We start from the raw sequence: 19,225 nt of genomic DNA on the forward strand, positions 1-19,225 counted from the left end.
TTTGCCATTGTATGACACATGACATTGTCCCCTAGTTCACCAATATGAAAATTTGATATAGCAGCCAGTTGACCTCGAATAGTTGCTGCTGCGGCCCCTTCATTAAATAGTTTGGTCAAGAACTCCAATATATCTGATATCGAAGACAGGAATGGGTCAACATTGTTTTGCTGAGCCCAGATTGAAAATCTCCTCCATTAGCTAAGGTAAAGTTTTCTAGCTGTGGACTTATGCAAAGACAATAGTATATGTTGAGCTTCTGCTGACAAATTTTGGAACCTCGCTATTCTTGTAGGTTCATAGGTAGGTACTAGGCTATCAGCCCAAGGGCCTACATAAGCCTAGCCAACAAGGTTCCCTGGCTTACGCCACCCAAGAAAGTTATTTTCCTGTGCCACTGTCGAGCAGAGACACAGAAGTGATCCCCGGGGTGTATTTTCTATTTCCCATCCATTCATCAAGATTTTTCTTGAAGAGTGCTAATGAAGAACTTTGCTCGACATAGATGGGTAGCCTGTTTCAGAGTATGGGAAGTCTCTGGGACAGGAATCTATCCCTCCAGCATGTCCTGTTTATTGTGGTGACAAGGTTTAGGTCCCTAGAGTGTGTAGCTCGGAGGGATTGGGATTTCGTTAGGTGTAGCATGTCCAACAGCTCTGGGTTTGACATAGCTTTATATGTTAGGCAGCGATCACCTCAGAGTAGGCGATATGCTAGGGAGTAAAACTGGAGTTTTTTGAGGCGGTCAATGTAGGGCATTTGTTTGAGGCCAGTAATCCTCTTTGTGAGGTACTTCTGTGGCCTTTCCAGCTGCTGCAGATGTCTTGTGAGGTACATTCCAAAAGGGGCGTTGTACTCTATAATTGGTCTAATGAGTGTTGACTAGAGGGGAACAATGACCTCTTTTTTCCTGGATGAGAACCCTTTTATGATGAGGTGTGCCACGTAGAAGGACTTCCTGACTACTGTGGCGATGTGACTATCAAAGGAGAGACTACTGTCCACCTGGGTCCCAAGGTCTCTTATCATGCATACGGTGTTAAGTAGATTGCTGCCTATGTGGTAGTTCATGGGTATAGAGTTTTTACCAAAGGGGTTGACACTGCACTTTTTGGCACTGAGCTTGAGAACATGGCTCTGACACCAGGCATCTTTCTCAGTGAGGCCCTTCTGTAGGATGTCCACATCATTTGGGGACTTGACTATGGCTTCTAGTTTGCAGTCATCTGCGAACTTCGTTAGCCGGAGGCCTTCTATGTTAGCCTGTACTTCAGAGAAGTAGATACCAAACAGGAGATGTCCCAGGACGGAACCCTGTGGTACTCCACTTGTCACTGCTTTGAGCTCAGATTTGGAGTCTGGAACTTTTACAGTGTGGGTTCTGTCAGTGAGCTAGTTGGCAACCCATCTTGTGATGTAGGGATTTATACCTAGTTTAGTGAGTTTAGCTATAATTCCAGAATGGGGGATGGTGTTGAAAGCCTTGGCGAGGTCAAGATAGGCTGTGTGAACCACCTTACCCTCATCTACGGCTTTGGTGACTGCCTCAAAGAAGTCAATCAGGTTCAGGAGGCATGAGCTGCCTTTCACAAACCTGAACTGGGTGGTTTCCAGAGGTTGGATGCTACCAATGTCTTTGTTTATGATTTCCATGATGATATGTTCCATGGCCTTGCAGACCAGGCTCGTCGGGCTAATAGGTCGATAGTTCCCAGGATCAGTGGTGGCTCCACCTTTGTGGAGTGGGATAACTGTTGCTGTGCACCACTCAGGGGGTACAAAGCCTGATGTGAGGCTATTATTGAACATAGTGCTTAAGTGGGGAGCCAGTTTGTTCTGAAGTTCGTGTAAAACGCAGCCTGGGATGTTGTCCGGTCCCATGGATGCTGTGTTTTTGGCTTTAGAGAGTGCAGCTTTTACCTGCGTAGTTGTGATTACAGGGACTCTGCATTCTTCCTGTATAGATATGTGCCCTTTAGGGGGTGGGGGTGGGGGGGGTAAAGTTAGCACTGAACCTATCTGCCAGAATGTTGGCAATATCAGTTGGTTCTGTAATTTTCGTGCCGTTGTGCTGTAACTCAGAGCAGATCTGGGTGTTGCCATCGAGATTCTTGACATAGGTATAGAATGCTTTGTGGTTGTCCTTAAAATTTGTGGCAATTTTGCTTTCATAGCTAGCTTTGGAGGATCTTATAAGGGATCTCAGCTTCTTACTGAGGCTGACCAGGGAGCTCCTCCACTCATGGGATTTACTCTCTTTTGCAACAGTTTCTTCCTTCTGTTGTACAGTTTGTTTATGGCAGGGGACCACCAGATTGGCTTCCTTTTTTTGGAGGATAGCGTCTTGGTCCTGTTTGGGATAGAGCAATCCATGCACTCGTGTAAGTGGTTATAGAGTGCATTTGTGTAGGATTCAGCAGTTATAACTGTATTGTCCATCTGCATGGGTGTCATGAATTCATCACTTCTGTCTTAAGAAGCATGAAGTTGCCTTTGGAGAAATTTTTTACCATGGTTTCCTTAATGGGGGGTGGGGGCGGGATGTGGATATCAAGGGTGATTAGCTTATGGTCGGATCGGACCAACGAGAAGCTGACTTCAGGTGTGGAACACTGGTCACTCATGTTGGTAATGACTAGGTCTAGGATACTGTTGCCCCTGGTGGGGGTGTGGATAAGTTGATCCAGGGCATTGGAGTTTATGAATTCCAGAAAGTGTTGAGCTAAGAAGTTGGTACACAAGTAGTTTTCCCAGTTAATGGTGGGGTAGTTGAAGTCGCCCATTATTAGGGTGTTTGGTTGAATCCTAATATTTTCCAGTACATCAAGAAAAGAGGAGTGGGAATTCTGGGGCATGGTGGGGGATCTGTAGCAAGCTACAATTTGGATTGCAGTTTTGACCAGAGTTAGTTGCACTTGGATAACCTTGGATGCATTATGCTGAGCAACTAGCCTGGAGGAGTGGATATCCTTAATGAATATGGACACCCCTCCGTCTTTGGTGTTTCGGTCTAGGTTACATGGCCGAAAAGTGTAGTATAAGTTATAGCCTGGTAGTGCAGGGGTGCTCTCTGGAGCCTTGAACCAGGTCTCAGTCACTGCACAGATATCGATGTTCTCCATTTTAAGGAGTGCCTCGAGTGAGTGCATTTTGAGCTTTAGACTTCTAGCATTGAGTAGCATTACCATCAGTTTTTGCTTGCCTGTTCCTGTTACGGTGGTGAATTTGTTATTTGAACCTTGCCTAAAAAAGACACTAAAGGGGCAGCAAGAGCCTTAGCCAGTATCTGGAATCCCAGGGGCGACAGGTGCAGACCATCTGTGGCAAAGCATCGTGGTCTGTTGACCATGTCATCCCAAGCAGACAGACACTGGATCCCCTTAGAATGACACCAGAAGCTTAGCCAATTGTTGAAGTCAATCATTTTGTCCTTGTACTGCAGTATCATTCTGGCAGAATGCTACTCAGGGCTGGGGTCATACCTGCCTGGGCTACAAGATCGGAGAGCTCTTCTATTTCTCTTTTCATGTAGTCCAGGGAGGTACATCTCAGGTCATTCACACCAGCATGGACAATGACAGATTCATATTTGTACTTGTGGAGTGACCTGAGTGATTGGGTTATGTGGCGGATCCTGGCACCCGAAAGGCAGCTGACAGTAACCTTCACCTTGTTTAGCCTGGTGAGTGGGACATCAGTGTGCCTGACTATAGAGTCACCTATGACTAGTGTGTTGGGTATGTTGTTTTGCCTTATTAGCTGTGGTTGAGTGGCACACTGAGTCTGTGGGCTATGTGTCATTTGGGTTGTGTTGGGGATGGAGGTTGCTTCACTTTCTGCTTTGGAGGTCTCTGTTGCTTAGACAGATTATTACTGGGAGCCTCCACGAATGTTTTTGTGTTACTATGTGTGGATATTGGTGGTGTAGATTTAGTGAGACTGTGATGAGTTTGGTGTGGTGAAAATGTTTACCTTCTCCTCATGACTGTCAAGTACAGTCTTGGTTGGAGAGAGCTTTACCTCCAGTTTGGCTAGATAAGTGCATCTCTCACAGGTTGTAGTGTTGGGTGGTAGGAGGAGAGGGTTGTCTGTGTACGAGGCAATTTCTACATTGCCTCAAGATGCCCACATTCATCAGATAGACAGGAGAGAACACTGGGAGCTGACCCTTGGACATGCCTGAACAAAAAAAAACTATTTTCCTCTAGATAAGTGGGGAAACTGAGTACAAGAGCTGTTTTTCTCTAAGCAAGTGAGAAAAGTAAGTACAAAAACTTTTCCTCTAGGTAATGAGGAAGATTGAGTGCTATAGTAATTAGTAGCTTATTTTGTGCTTACAAGTTCTGAACAAGTGCTGAGCACGAATAAGCAAATTTAAGTGCTAAAACTAAGAATCTGTATCTGCACTAGACGAGTTACAGGACAGAAACAAGTGCAAATGCAGGCTTTCAAATCAGAAAGTTGAGATAGATGGAAGAGATTGCCCCAACAGCCAATAACTACAATTTCTGGGCCAGAACCACTCCTTATGTGGTAGACAGGTTACCTAGTGCTTACCACTCCCACTGATAAGCTAGAAGGCTTCCCTCCAACATAGAAAGGCTTGGGGGGCTCAGAAGCTTACATACAGTCCTGGATACAGCAAATCTGCATCTGGAACACTAGTTACAGGAAAGGTAGGAAACAGGCTTACAGTTTTTTTTTTTTTTTTTTACAGAAAAATAGTAAAAAGAATTCACATGTAGTGCAAGCTAGCACACTTGAGTATGTAGCAATATTCGACCAAACACAGTTTAAAAAATGCAATTTAATTAAAAAGGACTAAAAGCAAGCGCAGAAAGAGTTTATTAGGTAGAATATGGTAAAGAGATGGGACTGGGGGAGTGTCCCAGATCAAATCTACAGTGGGGCGGGCAACTGCAAAAGCCACCAAATTTAAACTACAAGCCAAAAACAGAGAAGGTGGGTGGGACAAAACAGTTTCAACAGAGATCTAAGCAACAACTAACAGTACAAACTATAAAAACAAAAAAATATATATACTCAGCTCTGTATATTTGCAGATAGATTCGAAAGTAGTCTCTCAGAACAGGGAGACAACCGTTTCAACAGAGATCTAAGCAACAAGTAACAAACACTATAACCAAAAATATATATACTCAGCTCTGTATATTTGCAGATAGTCTTGAAGTCAGTCTCTCAGAACACAGGTTCCAGCAATTAAATTCAGGCTGTTACCAACAGGTAAAATTTTATGCAAGTGATCCTTGAGTTAGATAAAACACAAGCTGTAAAATCTAGCAACTGAAGACACAGCAGAAAATAGGGGTGGTGGTGGGGAAAACAGTTTCAACAGAGATCTAAGCAACAACCAACAGTATAAACTATAAAACCAAAGAAAATATACTCAGCTCTGTATATCTGCAGATAGTCTGGAAGGCAGTCTCTGAACACAGGTTCCAGAGAAGGGTGAAGAGCTCCTGACGAGTGGGTCAGAAGGTCTGGGTCCAGGATCCAGCGCTCTTCCAAAAGATGAGGCTTCAGGAAGGGGAAGCAAACTTGATGAGGCCAGAAGAGGGCTATTAAGATAATTGTCCTTCCCAGGGCACTGGCTTTCTGCAGAACTTTGGGAATTAGCAAGAAAGAGAAAGTTTAAAGAACACCCGGGGGCCAATCGTGTACGAGCGCAACCCTCGGGGACACCTCCACTGGAGGGATTCGGGCAAAGTAGTTGCAGCATTTGGTGTTTGTTGGAGTTGCAAAGAGAGTGCAGCAAGGCTGGCCCCATCTGTGGAAGATCATTTCCGCAACTTCGTTCTTGAGGGACCACTCGTGTGGCAATAGAATTGCTCTGCTTAGTTTGTCTGCTATCACATTGGATTTCCCCGGGATGTGCATTGCTATCAGAAAACGCTGGGTGGACTCTGCACAATGCCATATTCTCAGCGCCTCTGGACATAGGGGATAAGATATGGTCCCTCCTTGTTTGTTTATATACCAGACTACTGACATGTTGTCTGACTGAATTGCAATGGGCCCCAGAGGAAGAGAGTCTTGAAAGGTCTGCAATGCTAAGAGTACTGCTCTCATCTCCAGGACATTGATATGCAAGTGAGCCTCGCGTTCTTGCCATGTGCCTTGGGCCGTCCGTCCCTGATAATGCCCCCCCCCCGATCAGGGAGGCGTCCGTGGTCACAGTTGCAACTGGAATCGGAAGAACAAAGGGACGTCCCATGGTTACAGATTCGGATGTCAGCTACCACCGAAGGTCCTTCTTGCAAAAGTTGGTTATCCGAACCAAGTGATCTATAGGTAAGTCTTGAAAGGTCCACTGTGTGAATAGTAGCCATTGAAGAATGCGCATGTACGATCTTGCTAGAGGTATTGCAATAATAGCTGCTGTGATGGTGCCCAACAGTCTGAGAATTGCCGATGCTGGTGCTCTGTGCTTTGAGAGAATGTTCAAAATCCATTGCCGAAGGGTAAGTATTCTCTCCAAAGGAAGTTTTAGTAACATGTTGATGGTGTCTAAGTCTGCTCCTATAAAGACGGTATGCTGTGACGGCAATAAGGCAGACTTTTCTGAAATTATTGTTATCCCTAGTTGAGAGCAGCGGTCTAAAGTAATGTCACTTGCCTGTATGAGATGATGCCTGGTGGGTGCGGTAAGGAACCAGTCGTCTAACTACGGAAACACCCGGATTCCTTAATGCCTCAAGTGAGCCATAACCACTGCTATACATTTGGTAAACACTCTGGGGGCTGTAGTGAGGCCAAAGGGCAGGGCTCGAAACTGGTAATGACTGGCCCCCCGCCGAAAGCGCAGATGATCCCTGGATGGCCTGGCCATCTATATATGGTAGTACGCATCCTGGAGATCTATTGAGCACATCCAATTGTCTTTCCCTAAGAACGGGAGTATCGACTGAAGTGTGACCATCCAGAACTTTGTCTTTTCTACAGATTTGTTGAGTCTGCTGAGATCTAGTATCGGTCTCCAGTCCCCTGTTTTCTTTGGCACTAAAACGAATCTTGAGTAAGTTCAGGATCCTTTCTGGTCTGCCGGGACTAACTGAATGATTCTTTTTTTCTAGCAACTTTTGATTCTCTACTGTTGCTACATCCCGAAGACTGGATGGAACGTCTGGGATATTTCTTAATGGTTTTGGACGGGAGTGAAAGGAGATAAAATAACCTCTGGATATAATACTTCATACCCTGCTGTCTTTTGTGATTTTGAGCCAGGCGCCTAGATACAAAGATAAACATTCCCCGACTGCCTCCAGAGACGGACAGGCTGGCCTTTTTTCAGGAGCGCTGATAGGGATTCCCAAGGAACTGATCCCTGTCACCCTGGTTCTGCGGACACCCTCTGCCACGTGGGCAGCATCTTCCATTATTGCCCCCTCCTCTGCCCCTGGAGGGGGTTTCAACTCGTGCGTCCGAAAAGGCTCCTTGGGCTTTGCGGAACCACATTTTTCCACACCGCTGGCCTTTGGGATAAAGTCTAGTAGGTGTGGAAAAATGGACTCCTATGGCAGATAGTGTCTTTCCGTCTTGTTCACATCTGGTGAGGGCCTCTTTAACTTTAGCTCCAAAAAGTGAGGAACCATCGAATGGGACATTCACAAAGGATGACTTGAAAGGCTCCGCAAAAGAACACAAGCACATCCAGGAATGTCTCCGAAGAGCTATTCCTGTACCTAGTTCCCTACTTGTCCCATCAGCTGCGTAAGATACGAGGCGCATGGAAGAGCTGAAAATGGAATTAAGGGTAGCAAGCTAAGATGTTATCTTGTCTGCCACAGTATCAGCTACTACACCCTGAAGAGTATCTCCGAGCTCTTTCAGGAGATCTCTTTGAAGCCTTATAAAGTGAGTTAAATTGTTCAACGACCGAAGAGTAAATGTCGTAGAACTGAACATGTGCTTGCCAAATCTATCCATGATCCTAGACTCTCTGTTAGGAGGATGGACAGATGTCGAGGTCTCTGATATCTCTTTCTTAGTAGCTGCCACAACCACCATGGCATCAACAGGAATAGATTTGGACAAAAAAGTCTTATCGTGAGGTGCAGAAATATATTTATTTGGTCTTCTAGGAACAGACTCCATGGTATCAGGTGACTCCCACACCCTTCGAGATAAAAGATCCATCAACTCATCAAAGGGCGGAGATACTCAAGAGTTGGAGGGTCAGGACCCAAAAGCTTTCAGGAGCACTGATTCATCATCGGTAGTGTTGATGGGCTGCCAGTCACCCCTCTGCTTTGGATCTCTAGGATATCTGCAAAGGATATAGCCTCAGAAGGGGACCTTGGGGGACCATTCTGACTCCTACAAGTCGGTGTCGGACGTGACACATTCTTGAGGGGAATCTACATGTCTCATCTTACATGTCCTCTTCCTAGGGACCTCCTCAGTGGGGGCTTCTTGGGAGGTCTCGGAAGAGCAGGGTTCCCCCAAGGGGCTTCCTGAGGCTCCGGGTCTCTACACTTACGATGAATCTGTGGTGAGAGAGAAGATTCCAGCACTTTAAGGGAGGAGGTCGTCTGCTTAGAAGTTGTGACTGTCTGGGGGGGGGACAAGACACTCCTCATGGCATCGAAGGCACCACGGCTCCGATGCGAGGAAGCCCCCGGGTCTGAAGACACTGAGGACTCCTCCCGCACCAAAGCCGCCGGCTCCGATCCTGAGGTGGGAACTGAGCTCATCCGCGCCAAAGCCCTGAGGAGGAGAGTCGGAACCAAAACATCAGTTCGACTCCCCTCCCCAGAACCGACGGGCGACTGTTTGCTCCCAGATTCTGCAGCCAGGGCCGAAGACATCAGGGTTGTCGGTGCTGAGAGGCCAAACATGGGTGTTGGCGCCGACGGCTCCCCAATCAACTGATCAGCTCCCTCCAGCTCTGAAGGCTCGACTTGAGTCAGAGAAGGAACAGCAAGTAGGGTAGATGACTTGATCGGCTCTGAAGCTGCCAGAGTCGAAGCCGATAAAATTTTTGGTAGCACTGGATTCTGTAATAGTCTCCTTACCACTCGATCCACATCCGAATCCAGCAGTCTGGAAGCTCGAGAGGATGCCACGGATGGTGCAGGTGAACTCACAATTGGAGACCTTAGGGTCAGAAATACCACCTCCAAAACTGGGGACCGGATCCTACCCACTACCTGAACAGTTTGCTCCGATAACTGTGAAGCCGAGTCAGACACTTTTTTTGATACCTTCGGAGACGAAGAGCTTTTCAGCTCTGAACCAGAAAAAGATGAGGAAGAAGAAGCAGGTTTTGGCTTTTCCTGAGGAGCCGACTCCAAATCCGATTGAAAGGCAGACTTAATAAGACCCCTTTCCACTAATTTTCTTTTTCTTTCAGCCAGAACCCTGGTATTAAATCCGTGGCAAACGGAGCACACCTCTTGAAGATGGACCTCTTCTAGGCAATAAACACAGATGGTGTGACCATCTGTGAGAGACATTTTTTGATTACATTTAGGTCATTTATTAAAACCTGACTTTAACTTTTCTGACATGTTGAATGGAAACAGTAAATCCAAGTATAAAAAAATCCACCAGGAAACACCACAATATCAATAAACAACTGCCACACAACAACAACGAAAACTTTTCAGCAAATCCACTGCTGTGGACAAGGAATTTTAAGCCTAACTCAACTGCAACGAAAAATTAAGCCTACCAGTTGGATTACTGGATCTCAATCCAAATCAGAACCAGACAGACTACGCCAAACTTGGCTAGCTCAACAAGCTTTTTCTTATGTCAAACCAAAGGCTGTTTACAAAGAAAATAAAGCCTAACTTTGGTTGTGAACGAAAGGAATTAAGCCTAACCAGTTAGATAACTACAAATTAAAGCAACTAAAGCCTGTACCTGGCTACAAAGGGATAGGGAAAAAGATGCCTAAGCAGGCACTAAAACGGTCTAACCCCAATAAAGGTAATAACAATAAACTCCCCACAAAAAACGGAGTAAAGCAAAGCAAATACAATAGCCTAACTTCATCTGAAGGAAAATAGTTTTCTCTGACGAAAAGTACTACAAATAAAGGAAATCTTGTCACTTATCTGACAAAAACGGCCTGAGCTGAAGGAATAAGCTTGATCTGTTGCAGTGGCAAACTAGATCTGAGGGAAGTAGACGAGCATCATGGGATAGGGTTTCGGCCTCGAGTTGTTTGGAGACCTCGAGCTTTGCAATTTGGCTGACTCGGAGCCGAGGGATCGGCTCTGAACCCATCAGTAAGAATGAAGGCGAGATTGAACAACTTCACATAAGATGTCTTATAATAAGCTATTAGTTGATAATTAATCCTATCTAGAGTGAGCTGTAGTTCAATTAGTTCAGTTTGTGAGTCTCTAGGAATCTGCCTGCAGATAATATACTTCTCTACCACAGTTGCCACTGATTCTGAAGGCATGACAAATGCAAAACCTTGGTGCATAAATCAGGTTTTAGCAACTACACAGGCATGGATATTTTCCAAATGTAGGAGTTTCTCAAGAACATGCAATTTATTGTTTAGACTTCTGGCATTGAGGAGAACCACATTAATGTGATACGATTTTGGGACTGACATGTTAGTTACATTGTAATGTCCATCTTCTGGACTCTGAGTAAAGAGGCACTGGGGGCAACAAAGGCTTTAGCCAGTATGAGGAAGTGGTGAAACAAGAGGTACTGGCCATCCTTAACAAAGCCAGCTGGACTGTCCAGAATCTTCTTCAAAAATGACACATACTGGATCCCCACAGAATGACACTACCTATTTCACAAATTACTGAAGCCAATTACCTTTTCTTTGCATTTAAGTATCATTTCAGGTGAAGAAAATATATCACTCAGGAACAGTACCTTCTCAATATTTGTAACATACATGGAAAGTACTGTGATGTATCTCTACATATCCCTCAGGATTTTACATGCCACCATATATAATATACAGCAAGGTTAAGGTTTCTGCCACAGGAAAATCCACGCAAAACAGAGATCTGTTCAGTTAAACCAAGCATTTATTTAACTTTGTTCAACAAGGAATGAATAAGCAAAGTCAACTACAGTGTGGCATGATTAAACAGAAGTGAAAATAAACTTAAAATGCTTACTTCAGCCTGTTTATGAAAATACATCAATTAGTGTAAGCAATAAAATGCAAAATCAGCCACTCTTAGGCCAAGTATGAGACTTTGACAATCATGTGCTGAACACACCAACTGTTCTCTCAGATGAAAATGGGAAAATTCACAGTTCCTGAAAACAGTTCCTTTTAGGACTTTCAAACACATTCAGAGCCTACTGACCAAAGAGGCAGCCGTCTCCATGACAGCATAATTCTTTCTAAGACACAACCCCTCTTTCTCTTTCAGGGACAGTGCAGGAAATCTAGCACACAGTTCAAGTCTCTTCAGACTCTCACTCCCTCTATCTCTTTTCTTTTAAATTTCACTAAGGTAAACACAGTATCCCAGTTTCCTAGTTTCATAAAGCTAGACAAACAATGTTGTATTTACCAATTTTCACTAATGCAGATGCATGATCTCTTACTCTCCAAATTGTAGTAAGGTAAAGGTATACTCCCCCGGCCTTATGGTGTAGAGGGAAAGATAAAGCTTTGACTGTGCCCCAGACAACATGAATTCAATAACAGGCAAGGGTATTGGAGGGACAGGGTGGAAAAGAGTGTGAATGAGTGGCTGATACTGGCTTTCCCATCCTGGGGAAGGGAGGATGCTTAGGCTTCTTACAATAGCAGCATTAACAGCTTGGCGAGAACCAAGCTATAAGTACTATACTACTTGGTAGAGAGGCTGCACATGCTGACCTCGCAAGGTTGCCACTGGTTGGTGACAGGTTAAGACACACTCCCTGACAGCAGTATGATGCTGCAGCAGATTCCTCAATCTCTTCGTCACCCTGGATGTTGGCTGGGCTGAGCATGGGGAAAGTTAAGGCAGGTCTATTTCGACTCAGTGAATGAAGACAGCAGTTGATTGCAGCTGATGGTCAGCTACAAGGAGGTGGGGGAAAAGACACAGACTCCTTAGACACAGCCTTCTTCCCCCAGTGAACTCAAACTCTAAAACTATAATCTAGCTCTGGAAAAAATCAATAATCACCCCACTTCATAAAGGTGGAAACCCTCATGATCTATCTAATTTGAGAACCATTTCCATACTGTCCCCTCTATCTAAAATAATGGAAAACTGCATCCACAAACAACTGGTTGAATATCTAACCAGCAACAACTACTATCCCCTTCACAATATGGTTTTCGACCATCCCACAGTACCATTACTGCCCTTGTCTCCTTCACAAATTTCATTTATAATGCCCTAGACAGTAACCTACTTACATCAGTCCTGTCACTGGATCATTCAAAAGCATTCAACACAGTCTCCCACATCAAACTTATCCAGCAATTGCAATCACTAGAATGCTCAATGCCACCCTAACCTGGTTCACTAGTTTCTTGGAAAACATACAGCAATCCGTAAAATTGCAGAATAACCTCTCTAACGTTCTCCAAAATAACATAGAAGTGCCCCAGGGGTCAATCGTAAGACTCCTACTATTCAACATTTTTATAAATGACCTACATAAAGTTCACTCTGACTGTACTACCATACAATATGCAGACGATTCAACCATAATTTATACCTCCAATAACTTCTCTGACCTCCAAAAGTTAACACAAAAGGCCTTTACATCCTCAGAACTCTGGTTAAACCAATCACAGCTATTACTTAACCCTAATAAATCTAAACTACTCATCTTTGCATCTAAACCTGTTCCCACAAACTTTACTATAATCTCGATAAACAAAACCCAAACAGAGTTAGTAAATCAGGCCAAACTGCTAGGAATTACTATTGACAGCAAATGTAGCTTTGACTTGCATATTAATAACGCAATAAAAAATACTCACTTCAAATTAGGCAAACTTTACAGAAATAAACACTACTTAGACAAATCCATCCGAATAAAACTTTCAAAAAGTCTTCTCCTTCCAACCTTACTATATGGGTCTCCTATCTTCACCAATCTCCACAACTCTTTGCAACACAAACTACAGTCCTGTTATTATGACATTGCAAAATTCACATCAGCCCAACCAAATCGCACCCACCATTGCCAGAACACTAGAGAACTAAACTGGCTAGAATTTGCACATTACCAACATTACACACAACTTACCTTTGCCCATAAACTCATTTATAAACCCGAGTGTTGTCCTTCCCTGAAAAATATCATTGAACCTTATGTCCCATTAAAAATCTACGCTCTAACAACAAACATCTACTTAAGTATCAAAACCTAGTAAAAGAGCAGGTAGCTGCCTCTATTCCCATTCAATAACTAAACTGTGGAACACCCTCCCATCATCAGTTACAGAATTAGACAACATAATCTCCTTTAAAAGAAAACTAAAACATCTCAATGATAACCCCAGCTGCACATGCAACACACATCCACAACCTCCTTAATCTACAAAATTGTTTCACATAGCAAATATACTTTTGTATATGTCATACTGTTACACCACATGAGTTATCCCTAATCATTAGTATCCTAGTCCATACATTTATAAAACTATCTTAACACATTTTCTCTTCTCTGTCACTTTCAACTTTTAATACTACCATTAAATATATGTCACCTATGCTCTACATATTCCCACCACCTAGCTATAAGATTCTAACTATATCTATCTTACCTTTAACTCTTTTAAGTCTACATCCCACTACACTTACCTTTCCCTTTTCCTACTCCCCCCACCAAAAAAAAAAATTGAGCAGTAAATATTTCTAACTGTATAATTTTTCTTCATGCTAATGTTCCATTGTTATTGTATTTTTACAACATATGTGCTGTTTAGACAGTTTTCTGTATTATTTCACTTGCCTTATAAGTAATTGTTTCCTCACAAATTCATGTAATGATTTTCATGTAACTTGGAGCTTTTCTCTCTGTGCCTCCACTGAAAATGGGTATCAAGCCCAGTGGACTTTCTCGGTCAACAAAGGTCAATAAATAATAAATAAATAATAATAATAATAATCAAGTAAATGCAGAAGGAAACCGCTTCTCCTACTCAATTCACTCACTGAACTCTTCAGAACTCTCTTTCATGCCACACACACTTAGTTTTAAAGGTATGCGCATGCACACATGAATGTGTGAAAACAACAGCCTCCTTCCTGAGTAGCTAACTTTTTCTGTTTAAACTTAAAAGGGACAGACCATAATTCAGCCTAGCCCAAACTCGGTTAGCATATTACACAATGTATCTACAACACATTTTGGTAGGGAAGGGATGAGGAAGTCTAAGAGACATTCTCAAGTTTCAAAGATAATCCCATTAGCTTGACAAGCCTTATCTGCAAAGCCATGGAGAGGATCATAATGGACCTCATAAATAAAGACATAGGGAATTTGCAGACTTTGGATCCATCCCAGTTTGGCTTTGTCAAAGGCAGATCATGCCTTCTAAACTTGGTTGACTTTTTCGAAACAGTCACCAAAGCCATTGATGAGGGAAAGGCAGTCCATACAGCCTACCTCGATCTGGCTAAGGCCTTTGATACAATACCCCACTCGGGTATCATTGAAAAACTCATCAGCTTAAATGTTAACCCATACATCACAAGATGGGTTGCAAACTGGCTGAGTGACAGAACCCACAGGGTCAGAGTTGCTGGCGCCATGTCAGACTCAAAGCCTGTCACAAGTGGTGTACCACAGGGCTCAGTCCTGGGCCACTCTTGTTTGGCATCTACTTTCAAGTACAAGCAAACACAGGAGGGTTATGGCTGACAAAGTTTGCAGATGACTGCAAACTGGGCCATAGTAGAAAACACATCTGACACAGATATCCTTCAGAAGGGTCTCACAGAAACGGATAACTGGTGCCAGAGCCATGGCCTAAAGTTAAATGCCAAAAATGCATAGTCATACCCTTCGGGAAAACAAGGTTACCCTAGCTACCAAATAGGTGGCAATCCACTGAGTACAGAAGAAGTTATCAGGGACCTGGGGACCCAGGTTGATAGTAGTCTGTCATTCGACACCCATGTAGCTAAAGTAGTTAGGAAGACCTTCTACATTGCCCACCTTATCATGAAGGGATTCTCATCTAGATCAAGGGAGGTCATAGTCTCCTATACTCATCACTCATCAGACCAATGATTGAATACAATGCCCCATTGAATGTATCTGACCCGACACTTGCAGCAGCTGGAGAGGCCACAAAGTTCCTCACCAAAAGGATAAAGGGTCTCAAACATCTGTCCTATGCTGCCCGACTGAAAGAACTCCAGCTCTATTCAGTCGCCACCGCTTGCTCAGAGGTGACCTTTGCCTAACATACAAGGCCATGTCAAACCCAGATTTGATGAATATGCTTCACCTCAAAAAATCTAGATCCGTCAGAGCCACAAGGGCGGGAGACTTAAACCTCGACACGGCTATTAATAGGACGTGCTGGAGGGATAGATTCATCACCCAAAGACTCCCTATGCTGTGGAATAAAATCCCGGTACATGTGAGGCAGAGCACCTCGCTGGCCTTGTTCAAGAGAAATCTTGACCAATGGATGGGAGATCGCAGATATACCCCAGGGATTACCTCAGTGTCACTGCTCAACAGAGGCACAGCAAAATAATGGGTATAGTTCCCCATACTAAAGGGGTGGCTTAAGCCACAAAACTATGGGCTAGGCTTGTAAATGCCCTCGGGCAGATAGCCTAGTATGAACCTATGAACCTATGAACCTAAGATTGCCACCTCCCTGTGCCTACATTTCTGATATACAATGTGGCACAAAGAACACAACCATTCAGCACAGTATCACTGAAATGGGAGGCTAATTCATACTACATTTATTTATTTATGCACTTACTGATTCTCTTTAAAACCTGTTCAGCATCCAATCCATAATGCTCTGCAACAGTATGCCTTTCATTTTATATATACAATGAAATTCAAAAATCATACCCCACTTCGTACCCATAGTGTACTGCGAATCATGCCTCACAAAACTATGCAAGCACCTCCTCATAATGTCCCCAGCATAAAAAGTGAACCCCACCTGTAACTTCATGGAGCTGGCTTGGTAACTGACATCTCTTTTTGGGGTACCTTCATTAACATGAGGCTAGTTTGATAAGAATGAATGGGAACTCTGATAATAAACTGCAGGTTCTATAACAGAGACGTCTGGCAATGGGATATTTCATTTAGTCAACTGCAGGACATTTAATGAAAAATTTACATATGTTACAAACAAAGTATTTCTTTGCTTACTAAAATGAGGTTAAACTTTTAACAAAGATGTTACTTCACAGCAATAGTAAACAAATACTACTTTTGCACATCACACAAAATATCACACTAACCTCAGGTAGAATGAGGGATTTTCAAATGAATCACACAGTGGATTGCCTGCCAGGAACAGTTCTGTAATTTTCAGCCCCTTAATTATATTCAACTCTTCTATGCATGGTATCTTACAAAAGTAAAGAAGAAAGAAAAAAAGTGCATGTTAAATTAAAACTATAATTAAAGACAAAAATAAAGTGTACTCAATTAAAACTATGATTAAAGAACACTTAGAAGATGTACTCACCATTAAAGTGGATATCCAAGAGTGTTACCAGCACATACAAACTGTCAGGACACATGCTGGCATAGTACCTGTGCTTCACTTTTTGATTTTACTAGGAACGTTCGTCTAGAAAATGCTCCCACAAACAAAATCATATAGTGCTATTCTTCAGTACATGGTAGTTCGTCAACACCCTCCAATTCTTTCTCCATAGACTTGTGCAAGAACTACTGTTCATGACTATTCAAGCATATCACAATTATTGTAATGGTGATTATCTCCCAGCTGTTATACCTTACTTTGAAATGGTTCCCAAAAGAAATACAACATACTAACAAGGACAGTAAACTATAATAAGCTAAATGCCATTTAGAAGAGTAGGGTATATTGTCATTGTACCTAGGCTCAAAACTCTGGATAGTTAAGAATAACATGAAGGACAGTCATGCCAAGAGAAAGACTTGCTTCTGGAGACCATAACTACCTTTTAGTACTTGGCAAAAGCAAGCAAAATAGCTTAAGCTGCCACTGCACAAATCCACAGTATTGAATCATATATCAAAACAAACAGTAAGTAAGACAGGAACATTAGTTTAGTGTAAAATTAAACTCACGGGGGTGTCAAATATGTATTTTTTTTAAAGAAAATAACCCACTTTTTTAACCCAAGTAATCTTCTTACCCTCTGTGTCTTTTCCAAAGTAAGGAAATACCTGTCAATATTTAATTTTTTTAAACATTTTTAAACATGTTTATTAAATTATCACTGAACTCATTCACTCCCCCAATGAAGCTCCAGAAGTTTGCATTGTAACTTCCAATGTCTTTATAATTTAAACAAAGGTTTACACTATTTTATCTATTTGAATTACTATAGAAGTGTAAATGGCAAACTCTTCAGTACAGACTTTTTTATAGTGGCAGTTTTCTTTAGATTCTAGGTCTTAAAATGGATTTTATAAATCACAGTAAACACAGTAACTACTGAGTGTGTAATATTTTGTAAGCAACTTAAAATATCTCGGCAACCACTCAAGTTACACAATACTATATCAGCAGCATTATGCTTGTCCAGCTGAGAGCTTTCCCAGCAGCTCTGTCTATGCTACTTGGTTGTCAAGATATTTAGAAAAACTTGACATTTATGACAATATAAATAAATAAATAAATATTACATGAACAACAATTAATATCTCTTTACATGCACTAGACAGAAGTCAAACATAATCAATACAGTTGTGTTTGCTATCATATAAGTCCAAAAGCACAGTATCGCAAAACCAAATGTACACAACCTGCTGAAATGGTCTACCTTGACCCGAGAAGGAGTAAAAAAACACAGCTGCCTTTCCAAACAGGATTTATTCGAAAAACTCCAAAAACTCCAAAAGTAGTTAACACGAAGAATGGTTAAGCGCTTTCATCTGTTATCAGATTTCATCAGAACCCTAATACATTCTTTAGACGTAGTTTTTATACTTAATTTGGCGCCAAATTTTCAAAACTTGATTACTATATCCTACTTAATTGACATACACATGCCCTAACTTAAAAATACAGTATATATAAAAAATTTTTTAAAATACACTTATTATACTTAATATACTTAGTATATAAACAATTCTACTAATACACAACCTAACTCTTGTAAACCTTAATATACTAAATGCTTGTTGAAACATGTATTGTTCCGTATAATACTCTACTAGATATTCATACAGACCCAATACTAAAATATACCTTAATTACATATTATACTACATATAGCACAACACTACAACAAAGAAATGTCACTACTCTGTATAACATGCTGTAGCGTAATGAAAGACCACAATTAGGGAATTAATATTTAACTCCATTGCATTAGTACAAAGCTAGAAATGGTTTCAGACTGACATGGTCATTGATACCTGGATATGTAGTTGCATCTAGGCTAATTTGCCATTTGCTTTCTACCCAGGCAAGATATGTCTTCCAATCTCCTCCTTTGTCACCTACATCCACCTGATCTATAATTGCAAATAAGAATGTGTGTTCTTGTCCATTTTCAATAGTGTGTTTGCTCAACGCATTTTTAGGGTCCCTTTTCCTTATTCTATACAGATGTTCATATATTCTGGTCTTGAATTTTCTCTCGGTTTTCCCTATGTAATATGCGGAGCATTTTGTACATGTTGCTATATATACTACCCGCTGTGAGTTACAGTTGCCTCTCTTACAGGTAACCACTGATCTAATTATATTATTAATCCTAATTCTAACACTATTGTTAATGTTTTTACATTGGTTGCAAGAACCACATTTCAAAGTGCCTTTCTTATATATTCCATCATTTCTATTTCTATTTTGCTCCAAAATTCTCTTCAAATTATTGCCTGTTTTATATATGGTGCATAATTGTTTACCTACTATATGTCCAATAGATACAGATGAATTCAATAGTTCCCAATACTTCTTCAGAATACCTATTACTATATTTGTGTATGGATTAAACCTAAGTATGCAAACCTTCCTTTCATTTTCTAAATTCATACCAGGTTTACTAATTATGTGATTATCTCCCAGCTGTTATACCTTACTTTGAAATGGTTCCCAAAAGAAATACAA

General features: G+C 41.9%; 1 protein-coding gene across 1 annotated transcript in view; it reads right to left on the minus strand.

Moving 5' to 3' along the window:
• LOC122792422 (nuclear RNA export factor 1-like) overlaps nucleotides 1-19,225 on the minus strand; it is a 1,378,427-nt gene that overhangs the window by 108,106 nt on the left and 1,251,096 nt on the right. Inside the window, exon 10 of the mRNA XM_044060210.1 lies at nucleotides 16,410-16,519. Coding sequence (XP_043916145.1) covers nucleotides 16,410-16,519 — 110 coding nt within the window. The remainder of the gene's footprint in view (nucleotides 1-16,409; nucleotides 16,520-19,225) is intronic.

The sequence above is a fragment of the Protopterus annectens genome, chromosome 1.part2 (assembly GCF_019279795.1).
Source record: "Protopterus annectens isolate FY-2018-M chromosome 1.part2, PAN1.0, whole genome shotgun sequence".
NCBI lineage: Eukaryota > Metazoa > Chordata > Ceratodontiformes > Protopteridae > Protopterus > Protopterus annectens.